General features: G+C 45.2%; 1 protein-coding gene across 1 annotated transcript in view; it reads left to right on the top strand.

Annotated features, from left to right (window-relative positions):
• LOC141047392 (glutathione S-transferase Mu 4-like) overlaps positions 1–19,955 on the top strand; it is a 74,003-nt gene that overhangs the window by 32,587 nt on the left and 21,461 nt on the right. The window contains exon 5 of the mRNA XM_073542449.1: positions 2,924–3,024. Coding sequence (XP_073398550.1) covers positions 2,924–3,024 — 101 coding nt within the window. The remainder of the gene's footprint in view (positions 1–2,923; positions 3,025–19,955) is intronic.

Genomic DNA, 19,955 nt, shown 5'->3' with positions numbered 1-19,955 from the left:
CGTCTGCCAGGTCTTCAGCTCGCCGCATCACTTCAGTTTCCGCGTCGCGCTGGACATTCAGCGCGCGCAAACTAGTTATTTTGGGCAGAGATGTTTGCCAGGCCTTCAGCCCGTCGCATCATTTCTGTTACCGACCCCACTCGCCTCTACACAGGTGGCATCACTAAGCAGCGCATATAGAGGTATTTAAAGGCGCTAACATTTGTGTGTACACTTCCCCTGACGAAGCCGTCTGAGCACGGCGACACGCGTTGGGTTCTTCCCATCTGTTACCCCATCTGCATTTGTGCCTCGGTATGGACCTCCTATTATTCATTGTGCTATGCCTTGCCTTACATGTGAATTGTTGCCCCCATTATTGGAGGGCTGACATCACGGATATACATTGGCTGCATGCATAGTATCCTTTACTGGTGATACAGCCAACGAAAGAGAATGGTAATGAATATGTGGAGTATCCCATAATTGTGTTATTTATCTACCTCCTTTAGTGGTTCGTTTTCACAGTACAATACTTGTGCAGGTTTCATTTACACATCTTGTGTTATGGGATACGTCTGGGCACATTTTTGTGCATACATGGGTTATATAATTTATCTATGACCCAGCCATAATTTTTAGGTGCCTCCTTGATATTCTGCATGGTGCCGTTCCACATGGTAATTCTGGCTGGTACACTTATTATTACATCCTACCTGGAGGCTGTAGATTGTTGTGATCCTATTAGTCCTGCATGTCATTTGGGGTACCAGGGTGAGATCATATTTATCATATTGATGTACATGCACTTTATAATTGTACCCGTGTGTTCATTCAGGTATCACATGCATATGACTCAATTCTTATTTTTGTATAGATTAGGGTCAACGATGGGTTGTCATTTTTGTTGCTTTTATTTGTTTTTAAACAGTGGTGTTAATGAAGCTCCTTTTGCAATTATATATTGGTGGTGTGCAATTCCCTTTGTGGTCTCCTTGTTTTCTTCTTTTCATTAAATCTGGTCTTAGACGCTCTTATGGAAGGACCCTTCGAGCCAATAGACATGATATCCCTGAAATGCTTGTCACTCAAAACGGCCCTCTTAGTGGCACTAATGTCAGCTAGGAGAGTGAGTGATATTCAAGCCCTATCCATAGACCCACCCTTTTTTTCCGATATATCAGGATAGGTTAATATTAAAACCAGACCCTTCATACCTGCCTAACGTATCAGCAAGGTTCCATAGATCTCAAGAGATACTTCTCCCGACCTTCTTTGGAGACCCCCTCCACTCCGGAGGAGCGGAAATTCCACACCTTGGACATTAGAAGAACTGTCCTAAAGTATATTGAGAGATCCAGGAGCTGGAGGCAGTGTAGGGCTCTGTTCATATCTTTTCAGGGCTGTAAAAAAAAAAAGGGTACGGAGTCACGAAGAGCACCATATCCCGATGGATCAGGGATGCCATTCGCTTAGCCTACTCTGCGAAAAATGAAGAGCCTCCGGAGAACATTAGAGCACATTCCACCAGAGCAGTGGCAACCTCCTGGGCCGAGAGAGGAGACGTTCCAATTGAAGCCATATGTAAGGCAGCAATTTGGTCAACCCATTTTACCTTCTATAATCACTATAGACTTGACCTGTCATCAACTTCTGACCTAAGCTTTGGCAGGACTATCCTTGGAACGGTGGTCCCACCCAGGTTATGGTCTCTGGAGTCTCTCCAGTGGGTGCTGTCGTGGCGAAGGGTAAAAAGCCAGATTACTTACCAGTAATGCTCTTTTAATGAGTCCACGACAGCACCCGCTCACTCCCTCCCTGCTAAGATATCAATAAATAAGTGTATCTGCTAAGGATGAATAAGTAAAATTTAGAAAAGTAAAGACATTGCCTAACCTTTGGCGGTCCTCCTGGTACTCTGAAATACAAAACTGAGGAGGAAAGTCGGACCGCCCCTTTTTATCTTCCTGTAGGGTTTCCTGTTCCAAGTGGAGCGGATCCGATACCTCCAGTGGGTGCTGTCATGGACTCATTAAAAGAGCATTACCGATATGTAATCCGGCTTTTTCTTACCTTTTGAGACTGCAAAAATGTACGGTCATTCTTATTCTTTCTCATCTGGACTACTGCAACTCTACTGATAGGTTAGAGGGGGACCAAACTTTCTCCTCTCCAATCTGTCCTGAATGTGGCAGCCAGAATCTTATTTCTATCTAGCTGCTACATCTATGCCTTTTAGACTGGATTCCTATTTGCTACAAAACACAATATAAACTTGGCGCTCTCACCCACAAAGGTCCCCACATTTATGCACCACCTTATGTCTTCTCTCTCATCTATGTTCTACCTGTGCTCTCAGATCTGCAACTGATCTAACATAAACCAAACCTCGTACCTCCGTCTCAAAGACTTCTCTTGTGCTGCACCATTTTTCTGGAATGCACTACTCCAGGCGATCAGACTACTACCTAGCCCCCAGATTTTTAAGCATGCTTTAAAAACGCATCTCTAGACAAGCCTATCACCTCACTTCATTAATTTAACACTCCCTTTTTCCTTCTTTCTAAATTTTCTTCAAAATCTGGCCCAACTTACTCATCTGTTTCTTCATCTTCCATGCACCCAATATCACTTGGTAACTGTACTTGGGCAGATACTGGCTTATGATGGCTCATGCAGCTTATTTGAAATATCCTATTTGTAACGATGACTGGACAATACATGACAAGCACTTTTTACCTATTGTGCTCCCCCTATTTCTTTCCAGATTGTAAGCTTGCGTAACTGTTGAACTAGGTGTTACTTTGTGATGTTTTTGTCTCTACTGGTACTTGTCCCCCTCTAAATTGTAAAGTGCTGTGGAATTTGTTGGCACCATAAAAATAAAATTATTAACTTTCACTTGAGCACAGTAGGAGCCAACTGTGATTATTGTGTTTTGCAGGTGCTAATTCTGAGAGTGAAATGAACATTGAGTCAATGCTAGAAAATGAAGCTATGGATTTTCGGATGCGGCTTATTTCTATTTCCTACAACCCCAAGTTTGTAAGTAAAACCTCCAGAGGAAACTTGTTGGGTTTTTATGGATATTATAATGGAATGAAGTTCTGGTTGGTGAAATCTTAAACTGTTAGGATGTCAAAAGTATGACTCTGCTTCCCAGAAGCTGAGTCCGGCTCTTGCACAAAAGTAAGTAAACACACAGCAACTATGGTTAAATAAGGATCATTAGCTTATACTGTATAAGGAATTGCTGTGCATGAAGTTTCATTATGAAAAGAAAAATGTTTGGTGTTAAAGATTTTTGAGAGTGCGGGTGGGCTAGGTGTTGATAATTTGTATGTTGCCTGGCCCAAATGTCAGTTTAAAAAATGAAAATTTCAATATGTACACAATTGCTTGCGCTTAATTGAAAAATGTCATTTGAAAGAGTAAGGGTTCACGCATACATTGGTGGTCCTCAGTCCAATTTCAGATCTCGGAGCATGGACTGGTTTAGGTCTCCCAACCTGTCCGTGACAATCACATTGAAATACATGACGCTGTTGTGCTCAGGTTGGGAGGCCCGCAGCCTGACCGTGCATTAGCGGTTCATGTTTGGTGATTTGCATGAATGTCTTAAGCCTTAAGGGTATAAGGTTTTTGTTACTAAAGGCTGTTTTTTTTTTTTTTTTGTTTTTTTTTTGTTAAAGGGAAGGTGCCATCCAAAAAATTTTTTTTCAGCAATTGAAAAAATGTAAAGAATTAATGTTTAAATTTTCTTAAATATTATCATTTGTTTTTAATTTTGCAAAATATGAAAAATAATTTTAAAAAGTTTGGCATTTCCACTTGTTAACACTAGGGGGAGCAGCTACTGAAATCTGGCACAAAAACCTATGACATCTAGGAACACAGTGAGCAGCCATTTTGATGGGGCCTGCAAAGTTACTGACTGTCTTTGCATGTAAACTCTGGATCAGAACGGCCTTCAATCAGCCTGATCCAGACTTTGCAGGCAAAGACCACATTCCCCTCCTCAGATCCTGTCCTGGCAATGTGGGAAAGCGAGGCGACAGGCGCAGTCCGGGGTGACGCTGGGAAGCAGGATGGGGGAAATGTAGCCATACAGTAACGATAAAAATGAGACCCCTCTCTTCAGCTGCCTCACCAGCCCTCCCCTGACTGCACCTATTACCCCTGACCTGTGTGCAGGTGCTCAGCCAGAACCACCCTAGAAGGGGTCCCCTTTTAGCAGATAATACTGCCATAGTGTTCTCACATACCGCCATATAGATCATACACAATACCACCATGTAGATCATACACAATACCACCATGTAGATCTCACACAAAACCAGCAGGGTGACAGCAGCACAGAGTATTTCAGGAGAGCAGTATCACACGGGATAGGATTAGATACACGGCTCAGCAGGCAGCATCACACAGGAGAGGATTAGATACACGGCTCAGCAGTCAGTATCACACAGGATAGGATTAGATGCACGGCTCAGCAGACAGTATCACACAGGAGAGGATTAGATACACGGCTCAGCAGACAGTATCACACAGGAGAGGATTAGATACACGGCTCAGCAGACAGTATCACACAGGAGAGGATTAGATACACGGCTCAGCAGTCAGTATCACACAGGATAGGATTAGATGCACGGCTCAGCAGACAGTATCACACAGGAGAGGATTAGATACACGGCTCAGCAGACAGTATCACACAGGAGAGGATTAGATACACGGCTCAGCAGACAGTATCACACAGGAGAGGATTAGATACACGGCTCAGCAGACAGTATCACACAGGAGAGGATTAGATACACGGCTCAGCAGGCAGTATCGCACAAGACAGTATTACAGATATGCCCACACTGGTGAAACTTCCAGCCCCCCCAATTATACACTAGACTATGGGCTGTATAAGTCACTGTCCTCAGACAGCCATAAAAGCTGTCATAAAAGGGAAGGTGTCAGATTACCAGAGATCACTGGGGCTGTGTGTGTGAGGAGGCGGAGACAGAGCAGAAGAACACAGTAGAGCAGGAAGCACAGGGCCGAGCCTGGAGTAAGCAGGACAGAGGAGCATAGATGAGTCACCCGCACTCACCACTCTCCATCCTCCGGCTCCAGTGAGCGCTTCTCTCCTCTGCTGACCACCTTCTCCATATCTTCAGCCTCTCCTCACAACACAGGACCCGTTATGCCACAAGTGGTCCTGTGATAGAGGGTAAGTGGAGCTCAGCAGATAGCACTGGGCTACAGTAAAATGGCGCCCAGCCACACCTACAGCAGTGAATGGTGCAGCCCACAGGGGTGTGCCCAGTTCACTGCTAATGAGGCTGCAATGTGGGGTCGGGAGACGACCGCAGACTCCTATGTCCAGGGACGGCCATATTTGCAGACTGTATGAGTCCTCCACAGATCTGCAAATCAAGATGGCAGCGACCAGTGGCTCCATTTAAACATTATTACAAACAAACCTTAAATCCTGGTTAGTACAACATTTGCTGAAACAACATGGTTTGTTACTTACTATTTTTTTGCAAATTATATAAAATTGTGGCACCTTCCCTTTAAACAGTACTTGGCATAAATGAGGAGTACATCCCATTCGAAAAATAAGATTTTTAATTAGTATCTCACTTAACACAAGAATAACGCCAAAATTTTGACAAGACTGAATTTTGTAGAACATTTTTGCAAATCATAACCTGAAAGTAAGGTTAATATAACTTTCACTGTAAAATCTTCAGTTTAGTCAAATTAGCTGATGTAAAATGAATACAGACTAGATGTAGTATTTTGTATGACCTGCATAATTTTTAAGAATGGCAAGGAATTAACAAATTGGTCACATATTGCAACATCTTATATTTTCTCACTCTTGAAGAATCACCTCTCCTACAGCCTGGATGCTGGATGGAGAAATGCTCAGCTTGTCTCTTCAGAATTCCTTATAGGTGTTGGATTTAGATTAGGAGACGTACTTGGTCACAGAATTGCTTTCATCCTGTTATTCTTCAGAAACGCAACAATGTCTTTAAATGTGTTTTTGGATCATTTTGTCATGTTGGAAAAGTGCATGTCTATCAAGGACATGGATGGCAGCATCTTTTTCAATATAGAGCAGGGCCGGTTTTAGACCAAGTGAGTCCCTGGGCAACAGTTTAAAATGGGCCCCAAATTCACATATTGCACCATCCCACAGAAACATTTTGGTTGTATTTTTACATATGCTGCTTTCAGGCCACTAAACGAGCTTGATTAACAATATTGAAGTCATTTGCTTGTTTCCTCGCCTCTTTACATCGGTTGAGGAAGAGTGATAGGGGCAGAACGATCACTAGAAGATCAGTCTGTCCCCATACAGTATCATGTTATCAACAGCCTTTCTACAGTTTTCACCCGACACTATGCCGCTGAGAAAAATAGTTTCCAGGTCACCACCTGACAGCACGCTGGAGGACGTCCTTCTTATCCACAGTGGGACAGCAAACCACGAGAGTTTAAAAGGACCCTCCCCCTACCACTCTTCAGTGTTTTTCCTGTCCCACTGCGGATAGGAACGGCGAGAGTAAGATCCGACCGTTCCGGGCAGATGGTGAGGATTGGGGGGGCCCAACCTTTCCCTTCCTGCCTCAAGATTTCTGCAGCTGACACCCGCCAGAGGGTCCCTCAGCATAGCCAGTGTAGTGCTGCTCCTGGGGACGGGGTCGCTTCCTCCTGACGGGGGCTCTCTACTCCAGGCGTCGCCTCTGATGTCCCTGAGCCCGGGCTGCCTCTATGGAGACCGCAGTTCCAGTACTCTGGTCCTGGGAGCAGATTACCGCTGCAGGGCATCCCTGCACGCCGGGTGCGGCACGTCACTTCCGGTCGCAGCCAAGGGCAAGAAGCAGGGCGACCACATCTCTTCCAGGTCGCGGCCAGCAGAGGAGAGCCGCGTCACTTCCGGGTCGCAGCAGCACAGACTCCAGGCGGCCGCGTCACTTCTGGGTCGCGGCCAGCACAGGGCGGGCCGCGTCACTTCCGGCTCGCCAGCAGGAGGTGGGGCGGCATCTCCTCCAGAGCAACAGAGGAGTATTTCTGGAGCAGGTTGGACAGCGCGGCGTGGCCAGCAAGCGGGTACGCGGTCAGCAGGCGGTACGGCAGCTCCAGGGCAGCCCTCCATACCCGATGGTATGGAGGAACAGGCTAAAACAGAGATGGGGCCAGAGAGCCAGGGTCACGTAAGTTCCCTGTAAAAGGTCACTTCAGGGCCCCAAGGGGGCAGATCCCTCAGGACACCTATTTTATATATTCCAGGGGGGAACCTCCACCTCAGCAGAAAAGGATTCCAAGAGGGGGAAGGATAACAAGTGCCTTATTTATTCGAAAAAACTAAAGGACACTTGGCAAAAATCTCTCGGATCGTGGGGGAGGAGCAGGCTACACATGTCTAACATGAGGTCTATTATAAGAAAAGAGGTGCAGGCTTCGGTGTCAGGCCTTGTCTTCCCCCAGAACCTGCAATCGAACCCCCAGGTATCCAGGAAAAGGCCAAGGGAATCGGACACCTCGTCTGAGGAAATCCTGTCTGAATCAGAGGAGGAAGAAATAAGAGAGCCTCCAGAGAAAGGGAAAGCATCTCTTTTCGTCCGGGGATACGGACGAGCTCTTGGGAGCAGTTAGGCAAACTATGCAAATAGAGGAGCCCCCAACAACTCTCTCAGTACAGGACGAGATGTTTGGGGGGCTGCGTTCGCAGACCTCAATGGTCTTCCCAGTAAACACTCATATATGAGCAATGATCTTAGAAAATGGGAGGAGGCAGAGAAAAGTCTGACTATTCCCAGAGACTTTAGACTTCGCCTACCGTTTGACCCAGAAGTCAAAGTCTGGGAAGAAATCCCCAAAATGGACATCCCGGTAGCGAAGGGGTCTAAAAAGATGGCTATCCCCTTTGAGGACTCCTCTAACCTAAAGGAGCCTATGGACCGGAAAGCAGATGGACTCTTAAAAGGGCCTGGGAGAGTTCAGCAGCAGTCATACGGGCCAATATAGCTGCAACATCAGTAGCGCACTCCATGCATCTAGATGATTTGGAGGAGCACCTTACAGAGAGTTTCCCTCGGCGTTCTATCTTGAAATCCCTTCCCTTAATGAAATTGGCAACCGGCTTTCTAGCTGATGCCTCAGCAGAGTGTCAGATTTGCGGCCTGGAGTCAGTCGCTGTCCAACGCAGCCAGAAGAGTCATCTGGCTAAAAAGCTGGTCAGGGGATATGCAATCAAAAAACAAGCTCTGCTCAGTTCCCTTCCGGGGGGGGGGGGGGGAGGTTTTCGGGCCTGTCCTCAATGATATTTTAGAGAGCCTCAGACGAAAAAAAAAGGGTTCCCCGAAGAAAAAACGCAAAAAATATCAGCCCTTTTGTAGACCCCGTTTTAATCAGAAGACTGACTACAGAGGGAAAGGGAAATCTGGAAGATGGAGCTATCCCAAAGGGGGAGAGAGCAGGGGTAGAAATAGATACCATCTTCTCCGGCTTAGGGTCAAATTCCCGAAGGAAATGACGCCACCAGAGTAGGGGGGCGATTGATCAGTTTCCTGGAACTCTGGCAAGAGATTTCCAGCAGCCCCTGGGTGCTACAGGTCATCTCTCAGGGGTACAGAATAGAGTTCAACTCCCTACTTCCGAACAGGTTTCTAGTAACCAGCTCCCATCTTTGTTCAGCTTCCCCTATGTGGTCGGATATTTAGGACCTCCTGGAGATGGCTGCAATCATTCCAAAACCCGCTCGCAATCATTCCAGTACCCGCTCGAGAAAAAGGGAGAGGACATTACTCAAGCCGCCTCAATTTATATAAAAAAAAAAAAAAAAAATCTGGATTCCCCAGATGGTAATAAATCTCAAGCCCCTAAACAGATGGTTAAGATACAAAAGGTTCAAGATGGAATCGATAAGATCCACGATTCCCCTGTTATGAAAGGGGGTGGTAATGTGCACTCTAGATTTAAAGAGTGCACATTACCACGTACCCGGACCACCAAAAATACCTCAGATTTGCAGTCAAAAAGGATGGCAGAATCTACCATTATCAACTTCGCTGCCTAGCATCAGCCCCCAGAATCTTTACAAAGCTGATGATAGACGTAGTGGCTTACCTAAGAAATCAGAACATCACGGTAGCCCCTTACCTAGATTTCTTGATCGTAGCAGATTCGGTAGCTCAGCTCAGAATCGACTGTCAGTCTTTGACCACCACACTGCAGAAGTTGGGTTGGATCAAAAACTGGGCAAAATGAGATCTAGTACCCAAGACAAAAGTAAAATTTTTGGTAGTTATGCTTGACTCAAAGAGAAGAATGTCTTACCTACCAAAGGAGAAGCAAACCAGTATGAAGGATAGGATTCGTCAGTTCACAAGGAACCAGATTTTGGGTCTAATGACCTCCCGCATTCCCTGCATCAGTTGGAGCCAATTTTGGTGGACCATCCTGAGAAACCTACAGGACGATGTCTCATGGGTCCAGTCTACAGAGGTCATAGTCACCACGGCCGCAAGTTGACAAGAATGGGGTGGACACGTGCGGGGAAGATACCAGGGACTCCACGTGGTCTGGAAGGTGCTATCGTCCACCCGCCACCTGGTCCCTGGTAAAAAAACAAACACGTCAAGGTACTGTCAGACAATACCACGACTGTAGCCTTCCTCCGTCTCCAGGGCGGTCCAAGACACCCATCTCTACAACGCCTGGCAGGACTAATCTTCAGGTGGGCAGAGAGGGAGATTCTGGAGGGTACCAGAAACCAAGTTGCGGACTTCCTCAGCAGGAGAAGAGTAGCCGCAACGGAATGGGAGCTGAACGACTAGGTGTTCAACGGCCTATGCAGGCGGTGGGGGAAGACCGGAGATGGACCTATTCGCGGTCAAGCAAAATGCAAAGGTCAAGACTTTCTACTCTGAACCCTCTGGGAGGCCCAGCAGAAATCGACGCACTGTCACAATCATGGAGCAGAGGCCTGTTATACGCCTCTCGCTCTCATCCCGAGGACTCTTAGGAAGATTTGCGAGGGCAGGGCCAGAGTCCTACTAGTGGTGCCCTTCTTGCCGAAGAGGAGTTGGTTCCCCTTGCTGAAGAAAATGTCAGAAGAGGAACCCATTCTCCTGCCAAGAAGAGGAGACCTTCATCAAGGTCCAGTGAGCGTCAGGTCCTAAAATCTAGGGGTGTGTCAGATGTTATCTCTACCCTCCAAGCAAGTAGAAAACCGGTGACTTCCGCAATTTATAACAAAATCTGGAAGAAATTCTGCAGCTTCTGTCGAGAGGCGATTGTTATGATGAGTCACCGAAGGAGGAAAAAACAAAATACCAGCTAAGTCCAGAAAAACCAGAGAAGTTGGCAGCTATCGGATTGCAGACCCCTGAACCTATCCACAACTAGCAGTAGCCGTGGGGGGTTCCTACTGTGCCCTAGACCCCTCGATCACAGCCGGAGAACTACATAGCCTAAAGACAGGGGAAAAACTAAACTGCCCCAGAGCAGACCCCAAAGCAATAGGCAGCCCCCAACATATGACGGTGAAGCAAGATGAAAACACTAAAACAGATAGAAAGATAGGTTGAGCAAATGATGGGGCCCAAGCTAACTACATAGGACAGGATAGGAAAGCTGCTGTCTGCCATCCGCAAAAACCCTATCAAAATGAGCCAACCGACTGATGGGAAAAACAGGCCCTGAAGTCGCTAGGCTTCAAAAGACTATATCGGCACTCAGGTATATTCTGAAGACAGACCAAAAGATCAACAGATCAGAGACAAAAATGGAATTCAGCTAACCCCCGGCCGGGGATGGCAGAACTCCCAAAAAACAAGGCAAAACAAAACTGAAGATTACAAAGCAGAGCAGAAAAACTTAGCTTTGAGATGCAGGAATCAGACTGGTCTCCAAGAATCCAGCAGGAAAATCACCAGCCAGGAAGAAGGGCGTCGGCAGCCTTATATCCAGTCCTCAATTCCAGCCACCCAGTTATCATCTAGCTGCCCAGGTGTTTGGTAATCAGCCTCACTACCTTCCTTCACCAGAGGAGGGAGTTCATCAGACCTCAATGATGAAGGGAAAAATGAACTCACAACAGGTGATGTCATGATCCAGGACGGGGTTTCGCTTTGGCCCGTCCTGATCAGACTGGGGGTTAATTGTTCCGCCTCTCTCTGGCAGAGGGCGGCCATTTAATGCTCACTGGACCTAGGTCCGGTATCAGTTATACTCCTGCCCTCGGCTGAGTTAGTTGACCTTGTGTGTACGTGTGCCTTGTGCCTGATATCTAGCTTGCTGCTTTGGTTTTGATCCGGTTCTGTCTCTGTTACGAGTTCTGCCTGTCCCTCTTGTACTGCGCTACCTCTCGTGTATGACTCTCTGCTTGTTACCCGAATTCTCTCTGCTCGTCCCCTTGGTACCACGTCGCCCTCTTGTGTATGACCTTTGGCTTTGTCTGACCACCCGTCTGTTTGTCCCTCCTGTGCCTCGTTTGCCCATACTGTGTGTGACCTCCGTTTTGCCTGACTGAGTTGTTGTATGGTGTCCTGTAATATCTGAAAGCAGGACGCTAAGCCCCGCCCCTTGCAGTCACATGACCATAGGTCCTGTGCCAGCTTGCTAACTTCAGTGTCCGCAGGTCCTGTGCAGCTTTACTTTCCGGCGCTGACAGGATCCTGACACCGATAGTTTGAAGCACGCATTGTCACCTCTGCTGCCCTGCTCCACAGGTATCTTTTAGCACTGTTTCTGTATTCAGGACACGCACACTGGCTCAGTGAGCGAGTGTAGTGCGGTGTTCCTGACAGGCAACAGTTGATACTGACTGCCGTGACATCCCAAGGATCCTTGACTTTTTACAGGCAGGGTTCAGGAAAGGCCTTAGACCCAGTACTCTAAAGTACAGATCGCAGCCCTAAGCGTGTTCTATGATTCTACCCTATTGTCGCACCCTTGGATAGCCCGATTCTCCCGGGCCGTTCAGAGGTTGAAACCCTTAATAAGAAAAACTGTCCCTCCTTGGGACCTTAATTTAGTCTTGAACGCATTATGCAGACACCCATACGAGCTAGCGGCAGAGATAGATTGGTAATCTCACTGAAAACGGCGTTCCTGGTAGCCATCATGTCAGCGAAAAGGCTAGGAGAGCTTCAGGCCCTATCTATCCAGAATCCTTACCTACAGGTGTTTGAGGATCGGTTAGTCTTAAGGCTTGACCCGGCTTTTCTCCCTAAAGTTATCTGTGATTCAAATATGAATCAGGAGGTGGTGCTCCCTTCATTTTGTCAGTTTCCTAAAAATAAGAAGGAAAGTACCTACCATAACTTGGATGTCAGGGAAACAGGTACCTGGACGCAACCAGGCCTTGGAGACAGGATAATAATCTTTTTGTTCAATACAGAGGTCCGAATAAAGGAAAGAAAGCAGCATAAAAATCCAAAATTGCAAGGTGGATTAGATCCACAATTAGCTTAGTCTACAGAGCACAGGGTCAGAGTCCCCCAGGGAGCCTTAGAGCCCACTCAACTAAGGCCATGGCCGCGTCATGGGCAGAGAAGGGGGGGAGGGGCTTCAGCAGAACAGATCTGCAGTTCCGCATCTTGGGCAAGTCTCAGTACCTTCTCTAAGCATTACAAATTGAATGTGGTGTCGACGCCACTAGCATTCGGCAGGAAAGTGCTCCATGCAGTAGTCCCACCCTAGGACCAATCTCCTTTGGTACTACTCCAGCGTGCTGTCAGGTGGTGACCTGGAAAACGGTAATTAGACTGTTTCCAGGAATCCATCCTGACAGCACTGTTAGTTCCCTCCCTATGATAATCTCCATACTACTGTGATGTAACATGTGTATGATGAATGTTGGTTTAAATAAAAATCTCCTTTTTTGCATCCATCCAGATGTGTTACTTTGGAAAATCACTGAAGGGTGGTAGGGGGAGGGTCCTTTAAAACTGTTGTGGTTTCCTGTCCCACTGTGGATAATGTATACATATCGAATCATCCACAATATTAGAATACCACCTTCCAATACTATATAATATCACCAAATCTTACATGTGAATAATGCAAGAAAAGAAAGGCATAGGCCAAAAAATATATATAAAATCTCAATTTGTCAATCAAAGATTAAAAAAATGTAGCAAGACAAGGAAATTTCCAAAAATATGCCAGGGTTAAATGTTTACACCAGAATACGGAGAAAACAGCGTATTGTAATCTCAAAAGAACAAAATATGCACTCAAAGTAATTACATAAAGCGCTTAGTTCCTCTTATAAAACTTCATGACAGCCATTGATAGTTACATAAAAAAAATCTGTTGTGCATTATTGCAAACAAAGTGCATAATATGCATAAAGTGCTAGGTGCCACTTGACAAATACATAGAGTATATTTGCATAGTGCAAGATCAAAATATCCAAAATGACAGCTAGCTAGATAAAGCACAGACTTGCTCCCTGGTTATCATAACCATAAATGCAATGTAAATAATGTGGACACTGCTTATGGATTCCTGGAAACACAATTAACCGGTAGGTCTAATTACCGTTTTTTGTTCCTGCATAAACAATTAAATCACTCGATGAATAGGCAGCATTTTGCTTGTTCAGTATAATGCACCTTATAGTCCTCCATAAAGTATAATATGCTTCCCATAGTCCTCAATATAGCCTAACACACTCCCCGTAGCAGGGCTGTGGAGTCGGTAAGCCAAACCTCTGACTCCTCAATTTCCATGACTCCGTCTCCCTCATACATGGCTCATGTTTAAGTGATAAATTTACTGTAGTAAAATGGTAATAATCAGGCTTTTAATCATTATGATACAATAATCATGCCATTTAGATAGGACATAAAATACAGGGTGGGCCATTTATATGGCTACAACTAAATTAAAATGGGAATGGTTGGTGATATTAACTTCCTGTTTGTGGCACATTAGTATGTGGGAGGGGGAAAACTTTTCAAGATGGTTGGTGACCGTGGCGACCATTTTATAAATGGCCAACCCATGTGTATCCATATAAATGACCCACCCTGTATATTTATTGGAATACAACTTTAGAACAAAAAAATTTGCATATTTACAATTTATTACTGCATAGTGTGTAAGTAGGGGGGCAGTTTTCAATAAACGTACTGAATAACACTTGTGCAGTCTATGAATTTGTTGAGAAATGGTATCGCCTCCATCAGATCCTCCTTCATAGATGACCTCAAATCTTACCTAATTATCAACTCCTGCACTGATCCATCCTGCATGTGATCACTCTATTCTATGTGAGTGAGCTAAACAATGAGTTGGCAACAATATTTTGTATCCACCAGAAGGAAGCGAACCAAGTTGATAGATTTAAAATATTCTCTTTATTAGACATATTTTGTAATGGTATTTAGCTTATTCAACTTACTTTGCTTGTACTTTGATGGTGTGAGGTCATGTAACTTTTTTCAGGGGTTTATGATCCTTGTAGGCTTGCACATTTTGTTTATGTTCACTACATTTATTGTGTTCTGCTGTCTTAACTTAACGTATATACTCTTGTATAAGCTGAGACTTTCAGCCCATTATTTTGGGCTGAAAGTCCCCCTCTCTGCTTATACATGAGTCCTATACCTGGGGTTCGGCGGGGGTGTCAGATCATACTTGCCTCTCCTGGCGCGGTCTCTGCAGCCACCCTGCTTCTCCACGGTCTCCCTTCCTGCCTTCAGCGGTCACATGGTACCGCTCATTATGCGCATATTCATGAGTGTAATGAGCGGTACACATGACCGCTGAAGGCGGGAAGGGAGACCGTGGAGAAACGAGGCTGCCGCTGCCGAGACCGCGCCAGGGGAGGTAAGTATAGTGATATTCACCTGTCCGGGGTGTCCATCGCTGCTCACCGCTGTCTGCTGCATCCTCTGTCTGTGACTGTTTAGGCAGCAGGGGGCGCGGTGACGTGGTTATTGCGCGCTGCGCCCTCTGCTGCCTGAACGTCACTGACAGACAACATGGCAAACAGCGGTGAGCAGCGATGGCCCCCAGACAGGTGAGGTCCTGAGCAGGATAGGTGAGTATGGCCTGTTGTTGTTTTTTTTTTGTTTTTGTTTTTTTTTTCAGCAGCATATGGGGGCATAATATATGGAGCATTTTATGGAGGCAGCGTATGGGGGCATATCCTCTGTGGGGCAGTGTATGGGGCAATTATTAACCCTTTGGTGCAGCATTGTATGGGGCCATTATTAACCTTTGGTGCAGCATTGTATGGGGTGTATTTTGTATGGAGCATCTTATGGGGCCCATGAATATGGGGCCCATAATGAACTGTATGGAGCATTATATGGGGCTCCTGATTCAATATGGATATTCAAAAACATTTAACCTACTGATGTCTCAAATAACTTTTCTTGTATTGGTATCTATTTTTATCTTTGAAATTTACCAGTAGCTGCTGCATTTTCCACCCTAGGCTTATATGCGAGTCAATAAGTTTTCCCAATTTTTTTGTGGCAAAATTAGGGGGGTCGGCTTATACACGCAGTATGTACGGTAGATTGCTATGAGGTAAAATAGTGAGAGATCTTAGAGCTAGCCTCCTATATATTATTATTTTTTTTTTTTTTTTTTTTTTGGAGACACAGCCTGGGGAAGCATTTATGCAGGGGTTAGCATTTATGAACATTTTAATCAAAGTACATTTTATCAAAGTACTTGACACTTATTCCATGACAGTTAGACAGGGCAGGAGACAGGTAAGACATTTACACAAACCTATTCCCAGTACTTTTGGACTACCACCAACTTTTACCATATGCATTTGTATAATGTATGTCCTAGCTGCTGCATTCACTCATCACTGTCCTTGCATTAATTCTTTACACTCCATCCATATCAGCCCTTCATGCCTCTCCTCTCCTATGTATCGCACTCATGCTCTTTTCACATTGCTAAACTGCACAGATCCATTCAGTGAGAATCAGCTGACACCCGGCCGCGATCAGCCGCACTCTCCCCGTGAACTCGGCTGATCGGTATGACTTACTATCCTGTCCACGGTCATACGAGCCCGGGTCACCTGGATGGGATAGTACGTCCTAAGTCAGAAAAGGGTTAAATCGCCTTTCATGTTCGCCAACCGGTATCTTGTCTGCTCTTATTACAACTTGATATTCATCACTTGGCATTCTTTCTAAGGCTATTTTTAAAAAGGTTTACTAAATGATTGTTGAATTTGCAAAGATTTTTACATCAGCACACTTTTTTTTTTTTTTGGTCTCAAGTATAGCTTCAGAATGTCTATCGGCTTGCATTTTGTTCGTCTCCCAAAAAATACATTTGTAAAAACTTTAGATCTTCATTTGCTACTGGAAGCATTGAACCGATTTTGTGATAATTGTATAAAAATGCGCTAAGCAGCTTCCGTCTGGTTGTAACTTGGTGACGTCACATCCAGACAGAAGCTGCCTTTGGCGGTAGCACTGTACCTCTTCTGCGCCCCGCACACTCCCCGACACCATATACTTTCCTAATGCACACCTTCCTCACCATGCCAGCCGTCACCACACACCTCTTGCCATGTTAACCCTCAACACACACTCCTCTCACCTTTCACCATCTCCACTCACGTTCCCCCCCCCCCTTTCACTCCAGATACGACCCTTTCTCTCACTCCTTCTCTCATACTCACGCCGTCATCGCTGCTGCTCCACGATCGCCATCGGCACGATCCCCGACATTTTCCGCCGGCGCCATCCTGAATCCAGACGTTGTCCACGCCGGCGACATGTTCTTGCGGCGACGCCACCTTGGATCGGCAGAATCCCGCGATACTCAAGATGTCGTCGGCGAAATCTCGTGAGATTTCGCCTACGCCATCTTGAGGATCGTGGGATTTCGACGATCCAAGATGGCGTGGACGATGTCGGGATCCAAGATGGTGTCGGCGAAATCTCGCCAATTTTGCCTCGACTAGGACACCAGTTTCTTCAAACGTCAAGCATAACTACAGGAGGACCCCAGTTTAAGTCTTCTGCATAATTACACCAGTTAATAAGTCATTTATCTCACGCTGTTTATATGCCCTGTGTTGCTGTACCCCACTTCTATAAGAAGGCTAGAAGTACTATAAGTCTCTGTTTACACTACAATACTCCAGGATGCATTCTTCACTGCCAGATAACTGCCAAGTAGACTCCTTTACCTGTGCCAACATGAGTCATACCAAAAAGTATGCTAATGCCAGTGAAAGGAAAGCCGCTTTAGCACTACGTCAAAAACAACGCCGTGCTAATGAGACTCCTGAGGAAAAACACCATCGCCTTGACAAGATTAAGGCTTATAAACGCCGTCGTCTCACACACGAATCCCCTATCTCTAAATCCATTAGATTGGCTGATGACGCCTCTGCACGCCGTCACCGCCGACAACAGACGGCTTCTTCCTAATCATTATTAGTAGACTCACAACAGGATGCTTCCACATCAGCATGTGGAACCAGTTACTACCACACTTCATCCTATATGCCGTTATGTTATTTCCCCTTTTAACAGGGCTGGGTTTTTGTGAACAGCTAAAGAGAGAGGCTGGATGGCTGTTCACCACATCTCCTTCTCAAGGTGCGCTGCTCAGTGCCGCACAACACGTGGTCAACGCTACATCACTATCCTCCCGATGCGATAGCATCGGGCCTTAATCTAGTGTGTGTGTATATATATTTGGCTCTGGACTTTAAATTTCATAAATCCTGCTTCCTGGAGTCCAGCTTTCGTACCGAAGGATGCCATCTGGAAAGATTAACTGTATCGCCTAATATTTTGCAGAAAATGCTTGGACTTGGGAGTTGCTCCTGACATGTATGAAAGAAGTGGCTCAGGAGGTAGATTTAAAGGTGGCAAACTGACCTTGCTGTTTGAGCAGCTCATACCAGGCGATTCAAAGTTAAACTTCTTTTCTTGACTATGTTTTCATATTATGTCCATTTTGCCAATTATGACTTTCTCATGTGACCTATAGTCTTGAATTGGGTTGTGAAATGCTTCCAAACTCAAATCAGCCTGCCTACATCTTTGCACATGTTGCATATGTTACAGTATATGCGGTCATTATCACAAGGTTAATCCTTTTGTTCAGATGTTTCGATATTCCTTGCTTCAGCCTTGCTTATCCCAGTCTCGTGAAGACGACATTCCCGTTGCTCTGATGACTCGGCTGCCTTACATTTAGCCTGTCTCATCCGTTTCTTTTCAAGCCGCAAGTCACGTTGTTCACTTGTCTCAGCTCTTTGACACGATTTTGCTTTCTTAGCTTTTCGATGAACTTGCCCAATAGATGGTCATTTTTTTGGGCGGCATTTTAAAAAACAGTCCTTAGTATTATGAACCTTAGAATTCATCTGACACTGATAAGAGATGTAATAGGATGAATAGGAAATACAGAGCAGCCCTCACACAGTTTTACTATGACCTGAAGGAGCTCACATCTCTGGAATGAAATCCGCCTCACAAGCAGACTTGTCTAGTTGCCCATAGCAACCAATCAGAACTCCAGGTTTCACTTTACCTCAGCAGCTTCAGCGATGAAAGCTCCCTGTATAGTAAGCAATAATGAGATTCTTACTATGAAGCATTTTTCACCTGACCAATATTGCTGCTCAGTAATGTTCATCTGTGTGCATAGGGTGCATCCATCTGAGTGTGGTGTGTGTGTGGGGTGATGGTTGTGTTGTGGCATTTGTGTGGTGTTGTGCTTGCGGATTGGTGTATGTGTGCTGTCTGTGATGTTTGTATGGTGTTTGTGAAATTGTGTGTGTGGTGGTGCGGCCCCTTCAACAGCGACTCCATTTAATGTATAGGGGATTGGGACCACCAAAGTTAGGCCCTAACGGGGGGACGCTAGTGAGATTTAGCGTGCGCAGCATTAGAATGTAAGTCCGCAAGGACAGGGTCCTCTCCCCTCTTTACCAGTCTGTCATTGTAAATTTGTTTACTGTTCACAATATCTATAACTTTGTAACCCCCCTTCTCATGTACAGCACCATGGAATTAACCCCTTTACCCCCAAGGGTGGTTTGCACGTTCATGACCGGGCCAATTTTTACAATTCTGACCACTGTCCCCTTATGAGGTAATAACTCTGAAACGCTTCCATGGATCCCCGTGATTCTGACACTGTTTTCTCGTGACATATTGTACTTCATGTTGGTGGTAAAATTTCATTCATATAACTTGTGTTTATTTGTGAAAAAATCAGAAATTTGGCGAAAATTTCGCAATCTTCAAACTTTGAAATTTTTATGCCCTTAAATCACAGATACGGCACACAAAAAACTTAAGTAACATTTCCCACATGTTTACTTTACATTAGCACAATTTTGGAGCCAAAATTTTTTCGTTAGGAAGTTAAGGGTTAAAAGTTGACCAGCGATTTCTCATTTTTACAACACCATTTTATTTTTACGGACCACATCACATTTGAAGCCACTTTGAGGGGTCTATATGATAGAAAATACCCCAAAGTGACACGATTCTAAAAACTGCACCCCTCAAGGTGCTCAAAACCACATTCAAGAAGTTTATTAACCCTTCAGGTGCTTCACAGGAATTTTTGGAATATTTAAAAAAAAAAAAATGAACATTTAACTTTTTTTCACAAAAAAAATATTTCGGGTTCAATTTTTTTTATTTTACCAAGGGTAAAAGGAGAAATTGGACTGCAAAAGTTATTGTGCAATTTGTCCTGAGTACGCTGATACCTGATATGTGGGGGAACCACTGTTTCTGCGCATGGCTGAGCTCTGAAGGGAAGGAGCGCCGTTTGACTTTTTCAATGCAAAATTGGCTGGAATTCTGATCGGACGCCATGTCACATTTGGAGAGCCCCTGATGTACCTAAACAGTGTAAACCCCCCACAAGTGACCCCATTTTGGAAACTAGACCCCCCCAAGGAACTTCTTTAGATATGTGGTGAGAACTTTGAACCCACAAGG

The sequence above is a fragment of the Dendrobates tinctorius genome, unplaced genomic scaffold, assembly GCF_039654945.1.
Source record: "Dendrobates tinctorius isolate UK_male_01 unplaced genomic scaffold, ASM3965494v1 ptg000127l, whole genome shotgun sequence".
In the NCBI taxonomy this organism is placed as follows: domain Eukaryota; kingdom Metazoa; phylum Chordata; class Amphibia; order Anura; family Dendrobatidae; genus Dendrobates; species Dendrobates tinctorius.
This window is presented reverse-complemented; position numbering and strand designations above follow the sequence as displayed.